At 35.2% G+C, this 19,065-nt stretch overlaps 1 protein-coding gene across 10 annotated transcripts in view; it reads right to left on the minus strand.

Annotated features, from left to right (window-relative positions):
- TNRC6C (trinucleotide repeat containing adaptor 6C) overlaps positions 1–19,065 on the minus strand; it is a 280,735-nt gene that overhangs the window by 88,354 nt on the left and 173,316 nt on the right. For all 10 annotated transcript variants that reach the window (XM_069076734.1, XM_069076736.1, XM_069076735.1 and 7 more), the window contains 3 exons: positions 2,511–2,723; positions 1,980–2,146; positions 356–436 (listed from right to left, as the gene is read on the minus strand). In XM_069076734.1, coding sequence (XP_068932835.1) covers positions 356–436; positions 1,980–2,146; positions 2,511–2,723 — 461 coding nt within the window. The remainder of the gene's footprint in view (positions 1–355; positions 437–1,979; positions 2,147–2,510; positions 2,724–19,065) is intronic.

The following is a 19,065-nucleotide window of genomic DNA, read 5'->3' on the forward strand; positions in this document are numbered from 1 at the left end:
CTTGCCCAAGGTCACACAACTAGTTTTTGTGTTAAGTGTTTGAGGCCGGATCTGAACTCAGGTCCTCCTGATGCCAGGGCTGGTGCTCTATTCACTGGGCCACCTAGCCACCCCCTTTTAGCTATTTTTTAAAGCTGTTTTTTCATCATAGAATAGATTACAAAGGCACCATAACTTTCCTAATGAAATCTATAAAATAGTAAATTTCTAAGTGTATTTCAACATCATCCTTAAAATAACTCCTTTCCTGATCAGTAAGCACAAGTGAAAAAATTTATATTTCATCATTTAACAAAATCTGTTATTTATATATTAGTGGCAAGACATAGTAGCAACAAAATAAAATGCTAATTACCGGAAAGCCCATGTCTGTCAGTTGTTTAATCAGACGGTTCATGATCCAGGCCTCATCTTGCTTGCTAGATGTCTTCATGCCCTAGACAAATGAAATGTAGTCAAAAGAAAAAAAATCTATTAATCATTTCTTTGCTGTATTTACAAAAAATAATGCATGATCCTAATCTAATGCAGTTTAAAATTAGAAAATCTCTTTGGATCACTAGTTAATAATTTTTGTATTCTGGGAAATTTTTAATATATGTTCATTGCTAATATTAAGGATTGTTTCAGTATTCATAGGCAGGGATGTGTGCATAAAAATAATTCATTAACTGGAAAGGCAAAACAATTACTTCTTCCTCAGAATGAATGCAGCTAATTATAAATGTACATTTTCAAAATTAAATGCTCTTATTCAAAACATACTGAGCACTAAAGAAGTCTAACTAAAAATAACATGGTAGCTTTTAGGACTTTAAAAATATAAAGATCAAGGGGTGGCCAGGTAGCACAGCAAGTAAGAGCACCAGCTCCAGTGTAGGGATGACCTGGGGATCAAATCCAGGCCTAGATATTTAGCACCACAACCAGAAATAACTGGCCATGTAACCTTGAGCAAGTTACTTAACCCCAATTGCTTTAAAAAAAAATACTGACACAAAATAAGGTCTTTCAAACAAAAAGATAAGAAAGAGTGTGAGAAACAAAAAAAATCATTTTATTTAGTTTTTTTTTTCTATTTCTATAAAGCCTTTATAATGGAGAAAAGGAAAGAAAGGTCAATTATTGAAAGATAGAAAAGGGACAATACAGAAAGGATAAATGCAGAGAAGAACAAAAGACCCTAGAAAATAGGTTTTTTTTTTTGCTTTTTTTTTTTTCCTTTGGAGGGCAATTGGGGTTAAGTAACTTGCCCGAGGTCACATGGCTAGTATTTTTTTGTGTGTGTGTTTGAGGCCGGATCCAAACTCAGGTCCTTCTGACTCCAGGGCCGGCACTCCACTCACTGTGCCACCTAGCCACCCCCAAGAAAATACTCTTTACAAAGGTTTTCAAAACTATGCAATAAAACTGCATGAGGATATTATTAAATTATTCTCTTTCATCATATAATCATCTTATTAGTTCAATTTAATCATTATTACATCATATAGTCATACGATCATAGGTTTAGGGACCTTAAAAGTCATATTATCCAAGACCTAAATTTGCATATGGGGAAAATGAGGCATACAGGGGTTAAGTGATTTATGTTTTCTTACTCCAAATCCAGCACAGTTTCTCCTTTACCATGCTGACTTTCAAAAATAAGTTAAAATCTAGGCTCATAGTGACTGAATTTCAAAGTCAGTCAGATGATGATTCAAATTTTTAATTCAATATTTTAACTGTAAAATTTGGCCTGTGTGTTTGGCATGTGTGTGGGGCCCATCAACATTAATGATTTCTACTTCTCAGTTTAAGTGCAAAAAAGTTATTTTGCACATGGGTACAATAGCTTCCAACACTGCTGAACCAACTTGACTTAATTTTAATTTTCCCATAATAACTGTGTAAAAGAGGAAGACTTCTAATTATTACTTAAAGTATCTTAACTTGCCCTGGTTTATCTCTCTTTTTCTTCTAAAAGAAAATTCTACCTTTTGAAGTCCTTTCTTTGGGGCATTCCCCCAGGAACTGCAGGAGGAGTTGCTTTCTTGTGAAGCAGCATTATTCCACACATCTCCTTCTTCATCTTCCCACTGATTGGTAGTGAGGTTCATTTCATCCCCACCACTGCTCCAGCCTTCTTGCATAGATTTTGAAGCTGGAAGGAAAAAAAAACACATATCTACTTAATGGATCTGTAATACACATAGTAAACACTGTTTCACTGCAATGGGATCTTGGGAGTGGTACTTTAGAATTAACACTGAACTTTCGACTTCTAAGCCATTAGGACTGTAACTTCAACTAGTAAAGTGTGTAAAGCTCAAAGTAGCAGAATAGAGCCAAGGAGACTTTGCAATTGTAGATCTCTCTGTATATGAACAGATCAGTCAAAATTAATCTCCCTGAATTATGTGTAAAACACATGCCTTAATATAAATAAGGTAATAATTAAGTTTCCTAATCATTAAATATATCCTCAATTTTTAAAATGTGACAACAAAATATTATATCTTGCTTACCTTGTTTGCACAGGGCTGGGGCAGTAGCTGGGGCACTTGTTCTTCCAAATGTCCCTGATGGCTCAGAATTATCTCCCCATCCTGCGCCACTGCTGGGTGGCTTTCCCCAAGCTGCTGTGCCATTATCAACTGTAGCAGCAGGAGATGATGATTCTCCCCAAGAAGCTTCAGTCTTTGAATGAACATTAGGCATGTCTCCCCAGCCTGTTGAAACTGAAAAAGATATAGACAAATAAAGTAAAAATAATGTTTTTCTAGTTTTCCAGTATTTATTCTAAGTTACCTCCATCCACTAACCAGGTAGCCACTTGGAAATGTTCCCAATATTTGCAAAATCATGTTTTGTATTAATCATTTAGGACTAAATGCTTCAAGATAAGCAATGTATCATACAAATTCTTACCCATAATAAAGGAGTTTGTACCATTTATTACTAGTAATAATTAGATTACTTAAGATTACATAAAAACAATAATATACATTGGATAAAAGTTTCATTAACACTCAAGCAAATTGAATCAGGAGAATTATTAGAATAGATAAAAATTGTGGGCATCCTGGGAAATTAACTTAGGGATGGATATTAAAGATAAAGTTTCAGCAAAGGTAAGGTATTATTACAAGTGATTAACTCATTCACTCAAATTTTGTAATCTCTACATTAAATTTTTTTGGAAATGCAAACGTTAAATTATTAGGGACAAAACAAATACTAAGACTGTAGGAACCATAATTCTTTGAATGCCTATTCTAGAAATGGAAATAAAACAAAATATTTCTACATAGCATAACTTCAAACTTACAAAATGGCAGAATGCCTACTTACTAAAAAATAAAAACAGTAGTCCTTAGATAATAATCTAACTTTCAGTGTCAACTATTATACAATAACACTGCATCAAGAGGCAGTTAAAAAAAACCCAAGGTGCAATATATAATTTCCCTAAATGGCAAAAATCTATTTTATAGGTTTAATAGAAATAATACTTTACAGTGAATAAGAAAAGTTTTTACATTAGGATGACAATGTCATTATAGAAATCAATAATCTTAATTGTTATAGTCTATTTGTCATTGAAGCGAATTATAAAATCAGGTTGATAGTTATCATGGGAATTCTGTAGATGACAGATTTACTGTATAACAATAAATCTGAACCTTGCATGAGAGACTAGTAACAAGATTTAAAAATGATAAAATGACACTTCAAATTATTTTCAATTAAGTTCTAAGCAAAAAATGTAATAATGTTTCTATGCTTTGTTCTAGACATCACATGCCTTTCTCAATTCATTAAAAATGATAAAAGCATATAGTATATGTGCCGTAAATGCTTGCTTTCATTTAATTTTAAAATACTAGGCATTATATGGCACTAGAAACAAACATTAATCGTTTTTTATTTTAATGGGGAAATGGAGAATGTACATGGGGTACCTAGAAAAGTGTACATTCATTCAGAAATATACTAACCAAGGAACATATTTGAAGAAACAGAAGTAGAATTCTATTTAAAGTCATAGGATGGACAATCTTAGTATGAATTCACCACTTTAACATTAGGGCATTGCATAAAATTATGACACTAGATGGTATTCATTGCTCAGATAACTGGTCTTGATCTGGGACTATTTTCCTTCAGGGTTGAGAATACAACTTCTGAAAAGAATCGGTTCTTTCTGGTTTCTTTCTCAAAAATGTACACTTAGTAAGTGGCCAAATTTAACTAGGTGAATATATAATGAAGATGGACAAAAAAGAATTGCTCAGATATATATTTATTGAGCAAATTCTACATGCTTAGCATTATCAGGGGTTGATACAAGACAAACAAGGTAGAATTTCTCAATCACATCTCGTTCAACCATTCATTTGGGCTAGATTACCATCTGCACCATTTCTCCTCCACTACGCCCAGCACTTGTGCAATGGACGCTTGCACAGAGAAGTGTGACTCTTGGGAAAATTAACCCACTAACCTTTGTAATACACACAGTCATAACAACTAGCACTTTTGTAGCATTTTAAGTAAAGTGCCTTAGAAATTTTAACTCATTTTATCCTTACAACAATTCTAGGAGGTAGGTATTTTTATTTTAAAAATATTTTACAGATGGGAAAACTGAGGCAGAGGCTAGATGACTGGCCTCGGGGTTACTTAGCTAGTGTTTGAAGGAGTATTTGAATTCAGTTATTCCTGACTCCAGGTCCATAGTTCTATTCATGGTACCACCTAGCTGCCTCATTTATTTACAGTAAACACTTTATATTTCATTTATTCGTACTCTTTCTAACAATGTGAATTTATTATGAACCCGAGTTGAGTAGTGGTGTTTGAAGTTAGAATCAGAAATGGAAGTTGCAACATCAACACATCTTTATAACTGGGTTCAGGCTGGAAAACATTCTCTTATATAGATGGCTACAGATACCTAATGTTAAAAACATTAATATATTAAAGAAAAAATTAAGTGGAATAACAAAGCAAGCTACTTTTTCTGTGCTCTCTAGCTCAGATAACTTACACTTTGTCCCAAATTTAGCTATTGTATATTACATGGCATGTGAATAACTCATCTTCCTTTCCTGTGATGATACCTTAAAAACATTCATTACTCTTGTTCTCCATGTTTCTAGTTGAGTTTATGTTGCAACCTGTTGTAATGAGAATGGGAATTTAAAGATCTTCCCTGCCCCTTAACAGACTTAGGGGAGAGTTTGAAGACCTCCCCTGCTTTGAAAGTAAACTCTGCCCCCTAATAGGCTGAATGTAATCACATGGAGCCTGTGATGGAGGGAATTTGCTAGAGGGGAGCAGAGACCACAGGAAACTTCCCTTCTGTGAAGATAAACTCTGCCCCCTGATAGGCTGAATGTAGTCACATGGAGCCTGTGGTTAGGAGGAGCTTGCTGAAGGGAAGCAGAGCCCACAGGAAGCTGGTCAGAGAGAGAGAAGGTTGAGGCAAGGAGATAGAGAGGTTTGTGAGTAAATACTGATTTTGTATTGTTTTATGGGAAGGCTGAAGGATGCTGTGGCTCTCAGTGTTATTACAGCTTCTGAGTATCTTTGGTACTATGATGGAATTGGCTTACTGATTTTGGGATTAAGTTTTCTGGTGTCTAAATAAATGCTTCAGTTCTGTCCTCTATCTGGACAGTTTGTTATATTTTGCAATTGAACATCATGCGATACTTATATTCATGTTATTTATCATGATCATGGGTGCTGTAAATATTGTGCTACACCTGTTCACAGTCACCATACATCTTTCCATTGCCCTCTGTATGATACTAATCTTTAGTTTTTTGGAGTCAGTAGAGTTTCAGATTTTGCTGCCATATACTAACACTGGTAATATGTCTGAACTGAAAAGATAAAAGATAGGCCTTTGCTTTTTTGGGAAGGCTGGGCTCAGTAAAAGAGTTTTGCAGTTTCCCAAAAGTAAACCAGCCTTTCCTCCTCTTCAACTCTGGGCCCAGCTCACTGTCAGTCTGTATCATCTGTCCCAGAAATACATACTACAAAGCTGTCCATTCAGCTGTAGGGTGAAATCTGGGCAATAGAAGTTGTTCATCCATCTGGTCTTTCCTCTGGATGGTAAGAATAAGGAAGGAATAACAGGTGACTAGCCAGAGGCTCCATCCAGGAGATCTTTTCAATGTTAGAAGAAAGTAGGGAATGCTTTTGGCAGGTTGGATGGACCTCTTATGTGAACCTTTGGGACAATATAGATGAGAGTCACACAGGATGGGTAGCCATGAATGGTCTGAGATATGCATTATTGGAAGAAACTCCCAAATGGTTGAGACCATGGATTCATGACTCTTAACCTGGGGTCCATGGACATAAAAAATATGTATTTTGGTAACTATTGAAAAATAATTGGTTTCCTTTACAATGCAACTTATTTTCAGTTAAAATATTATTCTGAGAAAGGGTCCTATAGGCTTCACAAGATTATTAAAGGGGCCTAAAAAACACAGAAAGCTTAAGAACACTTGTACTATAGCAGTAGTTGTAAAATTTTTGGATCTCAGGACTCTTAAAAAACACTCTTTTTTTCCCCGCTTTTTGGAGGGCAATTGGTTAGGTTAAGTTACTTTCCCAAGGTCACATGGCTAGCTTTTGTGTTAAGTGTATGAGGCCGGATTTGAACTCAGGTCCTCCTGTCTCCAAGGCCAGTGCTCTATTCACTGCTCCACCTAGCCACCCCCTTGAAAATACTCTTAAAATTTACTGAGGAACCCAAAGAACTTTTGTGTATTAAGTTATATCTAGTGGTGTTCTGGTTCAATAATTGGCTCTCCCCCCAAAATGCATGCAGAATACACCTTTAAGTTTAATCTGTATTAATAAACATTATCTCCATTACTTTAGGTTTAGAAAAATCAGCAAAACTGCAAATCATTGGAGACAGCAATCAAGTCTTTTGGAATTTTCAAGGGTTAAATACACTGAAAATTTAAGAAGTAGTTCCTACAAGCTACTTTGAGCTGGCTTTAGTGCATCCTTCATTATATCCTTCAATATTTATCATGTCAGAAATTAAAACTGGTAAATTAAAAAAAATTAAGTAACACTAGTAAATTCATTAGAAGTGAACATACGTATTATTTTTTATTAAAAATAAACTTAATTATTAAAAATTAGTGAGAAAAGTGGCGCTGTTTTACATTTTTATAAATCTCTTCCTCCTTGGAAGGAAAGCTATGGCAAATCTGGACAGCATATTAAAAAGTAGAGAAATCATCTTGCTGATAAACGTCTGTATAGTCAAAGCTATGATTTTTCCAGTAGCAATGTATGGCTGAGAGAGCTGGACTATAAGGAAAGCTAAATATTGCAGAATCAACGTTTTTGAATTATAGTGCTGAAGAAGACTTTTGAGAGTCCCTTGAACAGCAAGGAGATCAAATCAGTTAGTACTTAAAGAAATTAATTCAGGCAATTCACTGGAAGGTCAAATAGAAAGCTAAAGCTTAAATCTGTTGGCCAAATAATGAGAAGATAGGATTCATTGGAAAAGACCCTGATGTTGGGAAAGATTAAAGGCAAAAGGAAAAGAGGACAGCATGGGATGCAATGGATGGACAGTGTCATGGAAACAACAAACATGAACTTGGACAGACTTTGAGAGATAGTGGAGGACAGAAGGGCCTGGCATACTATGGTCTATGGGGTTACAAAGAGTCTGACATGACTGAACCACTGAAAAACGACAATTACTACTACTACTTTAATGTATGGTAGCTAGCAGAAGATGGCTAGATTCTCATACCTACTTCTTTTGCTAAGTGTTATTTTGGTTGGGAGTATATGAAGAAAGTCTGGCTTCCTACAGATATGTAGTTGGAAAAGGGAGGAGTATTTTAATAGCTTTTCTAGATAATTTGAATAGTCTACCAAAAGTTGAAAAGTGATAGTTTCTTAAGGGTTAGTTGCAATATGTAATCTGAAACCATATCAATAAACTTTTTATAGTTTGTTATTTAGAAATCCATTAGTCTACCTTGTACTTTGAATTGATAACACTTATGTAAATATTAGTTATTATTATTATATTTAATTAATGTATGATTTTGAATCCATGTATGCACTGGCCATTTAAAAAATATTGGTTCACTGAGTTATTCAGATTTTCCAAATATTGACACATTTCACTATACAATATAAAAATAAATCACATTTGTTATTGTCACCACTGATCTCCTCAGAAAAATCTTTTAAGTGTTGGAAGCTGTCATAGTCATGGTGTTAGGTACCTATTTTCCAAAATTCTAATTTTCACTAAAAGCCTGAATTTTAATATTGGTAACAAATATTATCAGTTGTTTTCCTTAAATGACAGGATTATTACTTCATCCACTTTTGAGAAAATGTCTAACAAACTCAAGAGTTATCTAGAAATTAACTGAAACGATTAATAACTTTATCAAAGTTGTAGTATTTATGAAACATTCACATAAAGCATTTCTGTGTATTAAAAAACAACAACTCAGAATAAAGAGACAGAAAATTACACTCAGAATCATTAAAGAATGTATAAAATATTTGGGAGGCTACCTATCAAGATACATACAGAAAGCATATGGAAACAACTGCAGCAAAAACACTCTTTATATTTTTTATGGTAATAAAGACAGACAAATTTAGTAAAGAAATATTAATCGCTCATGGATAGATTGAGAATATATAATAAAAATTATGATACTACTTAACTTATTTATTCAGTGCAATACAAACCAAACTACCAAAGGAGTATGTTTTAGAAGTATAAAAAAAAATTTCATCTGGAGGAACTGACAAAAAGTTAAGAATTTCAAGGGAAATAATTTTTAAAATGGGAAAGAAGGGGATTTAGCAGTATCATATCTTAAATTATACCACTAAGCAGTAATTATCAAAAACTCTTTGCTACTGGCTAAAAAAATAGAGGTTAATTAGTGTAAGATTAAGTAACATAAAATTAGAATGTAAAATCATTCCAGCAAGGCTTGGACTGACTACCTTGAAAGGGAAGACTAGGTCACTGAAGACTGTGGGAGTTGTGTTTCATCCCAGACTGTTAAGAGAGAAAAGCTACATTATGATAAGAACTGGAGGACAGAAATTTAAAAAAAATCAGATAATGCAGAACCTCAAGTCACAAAAGAGGTATCCAGGATTTGTGACAAAACCAACCAGCCAACTAAATCTCAAGTAGATTTTTTAAGGACGACAAATTAAAATAGGAGGGAGAGTGTAAAGGTAGGGTTCAAATCGCCCCATTCTGGCTCTGGTGTTTTAAGGAGGGGAAGAACAGTTTTTGATTAAATCAAACTGAGTATGAACAGGGTCTTGAAACAATCAAGTCTGTTAGGAAGAAGCTATCTCAGAACTGGGGAGAGATTGTGAGCCTCCAGCTTCAAGAAGTAGGAAAAAGAACGATATTTCTGGAACACCTATGAGGAACAAAGGGAAGATTGTGCTGTGGAAGAGAAGGGAGATATGGAAGAGAGACAATGGCGACACAAATAACTCAGAACTGAGCATAATAGCTGAGCAAAGTCTCAAGAGAAGGTTCATTTTTTCCCAGCTTCCCCTATTAATGCCTAATAACAAACAGTATATAATATAATCGGCTGTTTCATTATCCACATGTTTCCAGCAAATTTAATTTTGCCTCAATTACAAAAATACCAGCAAGTAACTAGACACAGATATAAAAATAAAAATAAAGTTATGGACCTAACTTCTGCATAGGTGTTAGGAATTTTCCTAATTTGGGGGTAGGAGCACTTGTGAATGAATTCAGAACATTTCATCTAAAATAAAATGAAGAAGAGGGAACCAAGTGGACCTTGGGGGCAATTCTATTGCCTCACAGGCTTAAAAGGAACTAACTTTAATTTTAACCTAATATTATGTATATAACATATAGAACCTAATGAACCTAGTATTTTTAATAAACCTAGTATATTCAATAAACACAAAGTTCCCAGGATACTATGGCAAAGACTTGTTCTTCAACAAAAATGGCTGGGAAGTCTGGAAAGTAGTCTGGCAGAAATAAGAATTCAACTGTCTCATACTATATACTAAGATAAGCTTCATGGATACATAGATATAAAAGGTAACATCATAAATATATTAGAGGAATACATACATTATTTTGTAATACAATGTACATACATTTCAGATGTACATAATACATCATTTAACATATATTGATTCTCCCTCAAATACCCTAACCCCTCAGTTCCTCAGCCTACACACTTCTCATGATTAAGTTACTCCTTCACCCCACTGAAGCCTCACAATCTAATCTACTTCCTGACAAAGAGACGATGGACTCAAAATGCAGAATAAGAAATATTTGGGGGCATGGCCAATATGGGAATTTGTTTTGCTTGACTATGCGTTTTGTATCTTTTCATTGGGGATCTAATTCTCAAGTGTCCTATAAATGGAAGAGGGCAGTTAATTCTCTTTCAAGCACTAGGGAAGAAATTTCTTGGGCTTGGTGAGATCAGCTCATCCTGTAAATTTCTACCAGCAAGATGACTAGTATCTGTATTTTTGGTCCTAGGCTGGGTTCTAAGTATTATAGGCTCCTAGAGGTGAAAGATCTGGAGCTGCTGGTACCTAGAGCTCTGATCTTAGAGGTGATGGGTATAGTAAACTGAGGCAAGTCCTTGCTTGGGCTGTGGAAGTGAACATAAGATGTTAAGGCTCAGATTCTAGGCTGGATTCTAGAGACAAGTTTTGTGAGGCATTGGAGGCTTTCGGTGTCATCTGGGTAAAGTTCAACAAAAGAGGCTTTGCCCTGGTCTTAGCATGGTAGTAATAGGGAGGTGAGCTGCAGCACCAATATAGTGAATCAGGAGAGAGAAGCATTAGACTGCAGGACAATATCCTAAGAAAGAGAGGATATGGAAACCACTTCAAGAATAGAATGACATGACTCTTTGCATTCCTAATCATGGCAGATTTGAATAGACTTTTGCATTCCTTGTGGGAGAGAAGGGAAAGAGATGTTCTCTGGAGCTTTTATGTTTTCTGAGAGGGAGGGTAGACATCTATTGCAGTGGCTCATGATGAACATCAGAAAAATATAATTAAGAAAATAATTTCTGATTGTCAATATCTGTTGCACAAAAAGGTAAATAAATTATATGAAAAATCTGATAAAAGACACTGGTGATTATGGTGAAAACTACATTGGAAAACACAGCACAGGAATAAAAAATGAGACCAAAATCCTGTAAAATTACATGCACATAGGAATTAGTTCTGAATTAGCTAGAAAAAGGTACAGAATACAATGAAAGTAACTCTAATCTGACCTGTAAAAACAAACCATTATAGCTCCTTCCAGCCTCAAAGAAAATGGACAGTCATTATAAAAAGAAACAATTTCCAATAACAAATATTTGATTTCCTTGCCAAACACAGTTATATGAAAACCAAAGGAAGAAATGGTTTAGAATACAAACTTGTTTGTAAAATCTCATTTAGGGGGGTTTTAGAAGATTATTAGTACTAATGTGTCATAGGAGATGCAGTAGAGGGAAAAACATTTTAAAGATTCAAGTTAAATTATCCTTAGGATATGTAAAGATAAAGCCAGGAGAACAATGCAAAGGAAAAAAACTATGATGATTTTTTCGTTAAATGATAAATTTTTCACCAAGGACAGTCAAGAAATTACAGTCAGAATCATTACAGATTGTATAAAATAGAAGACAGAAGGTAGAGATGAGGTAGAAGAGCAGTCCAGGCAAGGGAGATAGTCAGAAAAAATGCCTGGAGCCAAGGATGGAGTATCTCCTTTGGGAAAAATTTCCTCCATCGGTGTATGGCTACCCGTCATGGAATACCTAAGACTCCAAAGGCCAGAGAATAAGGATTATCCAAAGAATAACTGAGATGTGCATCGTGAGTAAAGGTAGATTACAACAGTCAGTCAGTCAGTCAGTTAATAAGCATTTATTAAGTGCTTATTATGTGTCAAGTATTGTGCTAAGCATTAGGGATACAAAGAATGACAAAAACATTGTCCGTGTCATCAAGGAGCTTCCACACTGATGAAGGACATAACACATAAAATAATTAGATACATACAACATATACAGAATAGATAGGAAATAATCTGCAGAATGAAATGGCAAACCACTTTTTGTCGAGAAAACCCCATGTGATTAAACTACTCAAGGACAATACTCTCAGAAGGAAGGCATGAAAAGCAGAGGATAGGCAAAGGCCTCTAGCAGTCGAATTTGAGTTGAATACTAAAGGAAATCAGGGAGGCTAAGAAGTGGTGGTGAAGGGAGATTCCACTCTAGGAATGTGGGATATGACATCCAATACAAAGACACAATCAGTAGACCTAGAGTTGTATGCTAGGAACACCAATAATGCTAGTGGAGCCATATTGTAGAATGCTCAGAGGGTGTAATGGGAATGTAAATGTAAAGATCTTCCCTGCCCCTAGGCTAAAGTGCACCTGGAGCCTGGGGTAAGAGGCTTGTTTTTCAGCAGGTCCAGTGGGTCCAAAAGGTTGTTACATTCTCTGAGCCAGGAAAAGGCTATGTGAGGCTTTGTTTATTTGATGAAACTTTGGGCTAGCCGTTGTCCAGAGGCCCCCAGCTTTGAAACCCAGATGTTGTTTGGTATGGATGTAATGGTTGGACAGTTTGGAAATCTGTCTACTTGATATGTTTCTGTCTTGATAATTCTGTCTGTATACTTTGAAGTTCGGGGTGCCGACCTTTTCCCCCTGAACTAGGTAAACAATACATATTTGACTGATTAAAGTAAGCTTGTTAACCCATTTTGAGTTGCTTTCCTTTATCAAAGAAGATCCAAGAACCTGTGTTGGCAGACACCCTGGGGACGCTGGGGTGCTTGCTGCTACAGAGGGGGATAAAGTAAAAGAAAAATGTAAAGTTAGAAGGCTTTTAAAGGCAAAACAGAGGACTTTATATATTTGATCCTCGAGTCAACAGTTCTTGGAGCTTACTGAGTGGTGATAATGACATGGTCAGACCTTTGCTTTAAGAAAATCACTTTGGCAGCTAAGTAAGGGATGGACTAGAGTAGATTTGAGGCAGGGAGATAAATTAAAAGGCTACTGCAATAGTCAAGATGAAAGGTGACAAAGGTTGTATTAGGGCAGTGGTTATGAGGGCAGATGTGAAAATGGGGCATGATCTGACAACAGACTGAATATGTAGGGTGAGAGTAGGAAGCTGAGGATGAAATCAAGGTTTTGAACCTGAGTGATGTCCTTGACAGTAACAGGAAAATCAGGTAAAGGCTCTGGAGGAAAGATAATGATTTCTCTTTTGGACAAGTTGAGCTGAGATGCCTAGACGATATCCAGTTTAAGAAATCGTATCATAAATGAAAAAGTCATATTATAAAAAAAGGAGAGGAAGCATTATCAATGTCATTAAAGAACTATTTGATGAGAAATAGTCCAAAAATGTGGATCCCCATATCCAAGATGAGATGGATAAGAGTTTTATAGTATGAGCACACATGTATAGGATCCAATTATGTATTAAAGTATCCAAAGTGTGTGAAGGTGGACTAATGTTAATGTCCCTTCTAAGCATTAGGCATTAGAAACTTTAAAAAGAAAGCTTCATTAAATCTTATTTGAATCTATTAAGGACCACTTTAGTAGAACATTAATATTGCTACTTTGGAAGTTTGACTGTAGGATACCAATAATAGTTTTATTATTCTTTGTGCAATTAAACAAACAGGATCAAAAACACATTTGGGTACTGAAAAATAAAATAATTTAAGCTCATTTTAATGTACATAAACATGTTCACCAATCCACCTCTCACCTGAATTTCCTTTCCCCACTTCTCCCTCTCATTTCAACCTCCTGCCCTACAAAAAAACAAGCTCCAATAAATATAGTGCAGCATTTCTATTTTTAGTTAGGAAGCTTAAGAAAGTGACTGCTAACTGGGATAGGTCAATGGGATCTAGCTCTGAAGCTGAGTCATGAGAACAGCTGAAATGTTATTGCAACAGAGCTAGGGCTTTCTGATTTTACATCACTATACCTGCAGAGAGTTTTATTTTAGGCAACATTCTTTTCCCTAAAGTATGACAGAGATACAGGTTAGTTTATAGGGAACTGTAAAATTTTGAGCTTCAGCTACTAAGAAGAATTCTGGACATATGCTACAGAATGGCTACTTTGGTACCACAGAACATACTACCCCTCTTAAATTTTACTAGGAAGACTATGTCCACTTTAAATAGACTTTGCACTTTGTAAAGTCTATTGTAAACACTATAAGAAAATAGATGCCCATGGTAATTGTAAGATTGTGTGTATTTTTGTCATTTTTATGCCATCTTTTACATTAGAAAAGAAATAGCATTAAGAGAATTATGAAAGCCCATATTCAAACCATCACAGTAAGTTACCAAACAATAATATATCTGCAGTTGCTTGTGCTAGAAAGGATTTTTCTATCTCCCTTTCCAAAAACAAAAAAACAACCCCCCCCCAAAAAAAACAACCACGAAGGAAACTTCATTTCTAGATCAAGTTCTTAAAGCTTTTATAATTTCTATATCAAGACATCCATCCCTCTTTCTCTTGACATTCTCCCAGTTATCTAGCTTCAAAACCTCAGAATCACCTTTGACCCTTCACTCTGTCAGCTGCTAAATTCTGTCAGTTGTTCTTTAGCCAGGTCTGATTCTCCTTTTCATTCACACTGCTGTCTTCATTATCTCCTGCTTGTTAATTATTGCAAGAGCCTTCTCTCACTAGTCTCCCTACTCCCAGTCTCTGTCCTCCCTAATCCATCCTTCATGAAGATGAGCAATTAAAATTCTGAATATAGGCCTTAATATGTCAATCTTCTGCTCAAATAAGTAGTAAATGTTTTTTTGAAGAAAATAGAAACACTTGAATACTCTTCATAAACTAGTTGCAATTGACCCTTCCAGGCTTAATTCAAATTACTCTCTGAATTCATACATACTCTAATTCATCCATGTTACTATTGATTTCACCCTGCATGTGCCTGCTGTCATATATCAGCACAGGCCTTCCCCACTCCCTACTCCTTGGATGTCATATTCCTTTCTACTTCTCTGCCTGTTGACTTCTTTCTCTTCCTTCAAATTTAACATGACAAAATATTCTTATATTATCACCAAATCTTAGCACAGTGCCTGGAATACAGTAAACATAATTTTTTTTACTAGCATCTCTTCTTTGTTCTGAATTCTACTTTGCACACAAGATATGTCATATCTTTTCCATTAGACCATATCATCCGTGTGCTCAATGACAAAATTGTTTATCTATATATCTCCTACCCCTAGCACAGTGTTTTGCATATAGTATGCCAATAAATGTTTGTTAAATTAAAAAGTGATCCTATAATATTATGTAAATAACCAAAAAATATTCAACTTTGAAGAAGTAAGTTATTAACTAAGCTAGGGAATAGTGGCAGCCATCTCTGACAAGCCAAAGAAACTAGTTAGTAAAGTGAAAAACTGTAAGTCTCCTGTAGTAGCTAAGACAGTAGTACTGCAGTAGGGCACCGGGCTAGGAACCAGTAAGATCTGAGTTTAAATGTGGTCTCAGACACTTACTAGCTGTGTGATTCTGGGCAAGCCATTTGACCTCTCTTAGCCACAATTTTCTCATCTGTAAAATAAAGATAATAACAGCACTTATCTCCCAGACACCAGTGCCTACCTAAGTGCTACATAAATGTTAGCTTATTAAAAGTAGCATACTTCAGTTATATTGATGCAATATGGTATTAGCAACATTTTACTTTATAAAATTTTGCCAGATAAGCCTCACCTATGACTTCACAATAGTATTATCTTGCTTACTTGTTTGATTCCTCAATGAAATCCAAAAAATCCTTTTTGTTGTATGTTATATCCATGGAAATCCATGGATATCCAACTCCCTCCTCCCCATCCTGTAATATTCAGTCTTCTGAATTGAAATAGGCAATAACTTGAAGAACTCACTAATAGCCTGTTGGATCATTTGATAATATGGGAGAACCATAATTGTGCTATAATAACATTAAGTGCTCCAGTGTGCTAGGCACTGGGCTAAGGCTGGGGACACAAAGAAAGGCACAAACAATCTGTGTTCTCAAGGAGCTTATATTCTAAAGGGGAAGACACTGTGCAAGCAAATAAGTGCTGGAGTCAGCAGCAGATACCTTAGAGAGGAAGGCTTTAGCAGCTGGAAGAACTGGGAGAGCACTCTTGGAATTTGAGCTCAATCTTGAAGGAAGCCAGATGAAGCAGATGAGAGCATGGGGGTATAATGAGTAACAGGATGTGGGTGAGGAATGGCAAATAGTTTAGTTTGGCTCAATCAATAAGTTCATGGAAGGGACTAAAATGTAAGAAGACTGGAAAGATAGTTAAGAACCAGGTTGTAAAGAGCTTTAAATGATGAATTATACTTGTTCTGGGAGGTAAAAGGGAACCACTAGAATTTACTAGGGGATGGGAAGAGCAGGACAGGACACATGGTCAGACCTGCACTTTAGGAAAATGGTTTTGGTTCTTGAGTGAAGCATACATTGGAGTGGGGTGGAAATTTGAAGCAGGGAGACCAATTGGGAAGTTATTGTAACCAGGTTTAATTTAACTGCATTTGAACAAAGGTGGTGGTTGTATGAATGAAGAGACTGGGATCTATATAAGAATTGTGGCTGGGGTGCCTGGAGGACGACCTGAGTTCAAATCTAGCCTCAGACACTTAACAGTTACTAGCCATGTGACCTTGGGCAAGTCACTTAACCCCAAATGCCCTGCCCTCCCCCCTCCAAAAAGCAAAAAAAAAAAATTATGGTTAAGGTGAAAGGCTATATGGGGTGAGAGTGAGGAGTTGAAGAAGACACTGAGGTTGTGAACTCAGTGATATTTTGCTCAAAAATAGTTGGGAAGTTCAGAAGAGGGGTCTACATACCCTACTATATACTAGTGCTGTGCTAGCTGCTGGGGAGAAAAATACAAAAATGACTTCTGTTTTAGACATGTTGAGTTTGAGATGCCTCTGACACTTCTACTTTGAAATGTCCAATAGGCAGCTGGTACTATGGGACTGGAGTTCAGGAAAGAAATGAGAGCTAAATATATTAATCATAGAGATATTTGAACCCATGGGAGCTGATGAGATTATCATCTGAGCTATTATAGAGAGAAAAGAGGGCTCAGGACAGAGCTTTTGGGGACAAAGACAAAATTATCATATATGGTGTGTATGAATGTCTAGCAAAGGACATTGCAAAGAAACAAGTAAACGGAGAGGAGGAAAACCAAGGATTCTCAAACAAAGTCAAAGAGGAGAAATTATCCAGGAGAACTTTGGCAAATGTTGCAGAGAGGCTATGAAGAATGAGGATTGAGTATAGGCCATTAGATGTGACAATTAAAAAATCACTGGTAAATTTTTGAAGGGAATAGTTTCAGTTGAATGAAGTTAGAAATAAGGCTGTTTCTTAAGCAATTATTCTTTGTTTATCTTCAATTTCTAGAAGCAACATTTTTAATACAAAGCCTCAATTTAGGCTGGGTACAGAATTCCAGAAAGCAACAGTATGAACGTGACTGTAGCTACTGCAAAAGACTAAATTAAATGATTAAAACCCAGTTTTATCTAGATCAGGGATTCTTAAAACTTGTTTGCTTCATATTTCGATAACTGTAATCTTATATATTTTATGAATTTAAATATATTATTCTGAGAAAGAGTACACAGGCTTTACCAGATTATCCATGGCACAAATAAGGTTAAGAACCCCTGATCTAGTGCATCTCCTTGAAAGAAGTTAACAGAAAGGAAACAAGTAATTAATAAATATTTTTAGCCCCAAGTTAATGGGCTTCTATAGACCTGTAAGCAGTCTTTATTTAAAATTACATTTGGAAGAATATTTAAATAAATTGGATCTGCAACTAGAAAAGCAACCCACCTAATCAAAAAACCCCAATGAAACACAAAAACAGAAAATTCTAAAAAACCATTGAAAAGAAAAACAAAAACATCACTATTGATAAACAAAACTAAGCATTTTAAAAAAGAGTGGGTTACAGAACCTCATCTATCAGAGGACAAAGTAAGAGCTCTTTTGTCAAACAACTCTGTAGTGATTAAAGTTAGGATTTGCTGAGTCCCTGTACTAGTTGTAAAGAGCTCATTTATTGATACCAGTGCTTAGTCTCATGGAAAATCTCATTGTAAGTACCAGGAGATTAATAAAATCCACTGCCACCTGCTACTAACTATAGTATCCTATCTCAAAGGAGTTATAAGACATGGGAATTTAACAATGAAAATGGACAATGTATAATTTAATATAATTTAAATACAAAGCAAATTTTTTTTGCAGTGCCATAATCCCATTTCCTATAATATGATATAACATAGCATAATATAAGAAAGTCTATTTTGTTGAGCAATTCCTAAAGTGTTGGTCTGATTGCCTAACCTGTGCCCTTAAGGACAAATAAATATAGTAAATCCACTAACGTTAAAATGTTAACCACAGTATACAGACTAATGGGAATATTTTCAAAAAATGACTATAGAGTTAAATTCTCTTTTAAGAACACTCAATTTCCTTGTAAAACAAATAAAAAAACCTTAATTCTCTCATCTGAAATGTTTTTGTTGACATTTGATTTTCTTGTGGAAAGAAACTTTCAGATATATAGAATAAGGAAAAACTAAATAGTATTTTCTACATGAACTGGAGGAAAAGAGGTAAGGTGATGTAAAGCACTGGACTATGACAATTAAGTAATATGATATTTATATAGCATTTCAAGGTTCATAAAATGCTTTTTATAATCTTAAAATCACAACTTCTCTAAGACTTAGTACATATACCTTTTTATAGTCATTGCTGAGAACCTATTAAATGTAAAGTATTAATATTTTACTTTTTTTTTAAAAATCAAAATCTTTGCTGTCTTATTCTTGAATAAAAGAGAATATACTTTTCTTATTAAGATAAGCATGGCCACAAATATAGCTTCTTGTCACCT

This window comes from Petaurus breviceps, unplaced genomic scaffold, assembly GCF_028583685.1.
Source record: "Petaurus breviceps papuanus isolate PSGF00001 unplaced genomic scaffold, PetGlider_PUasm1.0 90925, whole genome shotgun sequence".
Lineage (NCBI taxonomy): Eukaryota > Metazoa > Chordata > Mammalia > Diprotodontia > Petauridae > Petaurus > Petaurus breviceps.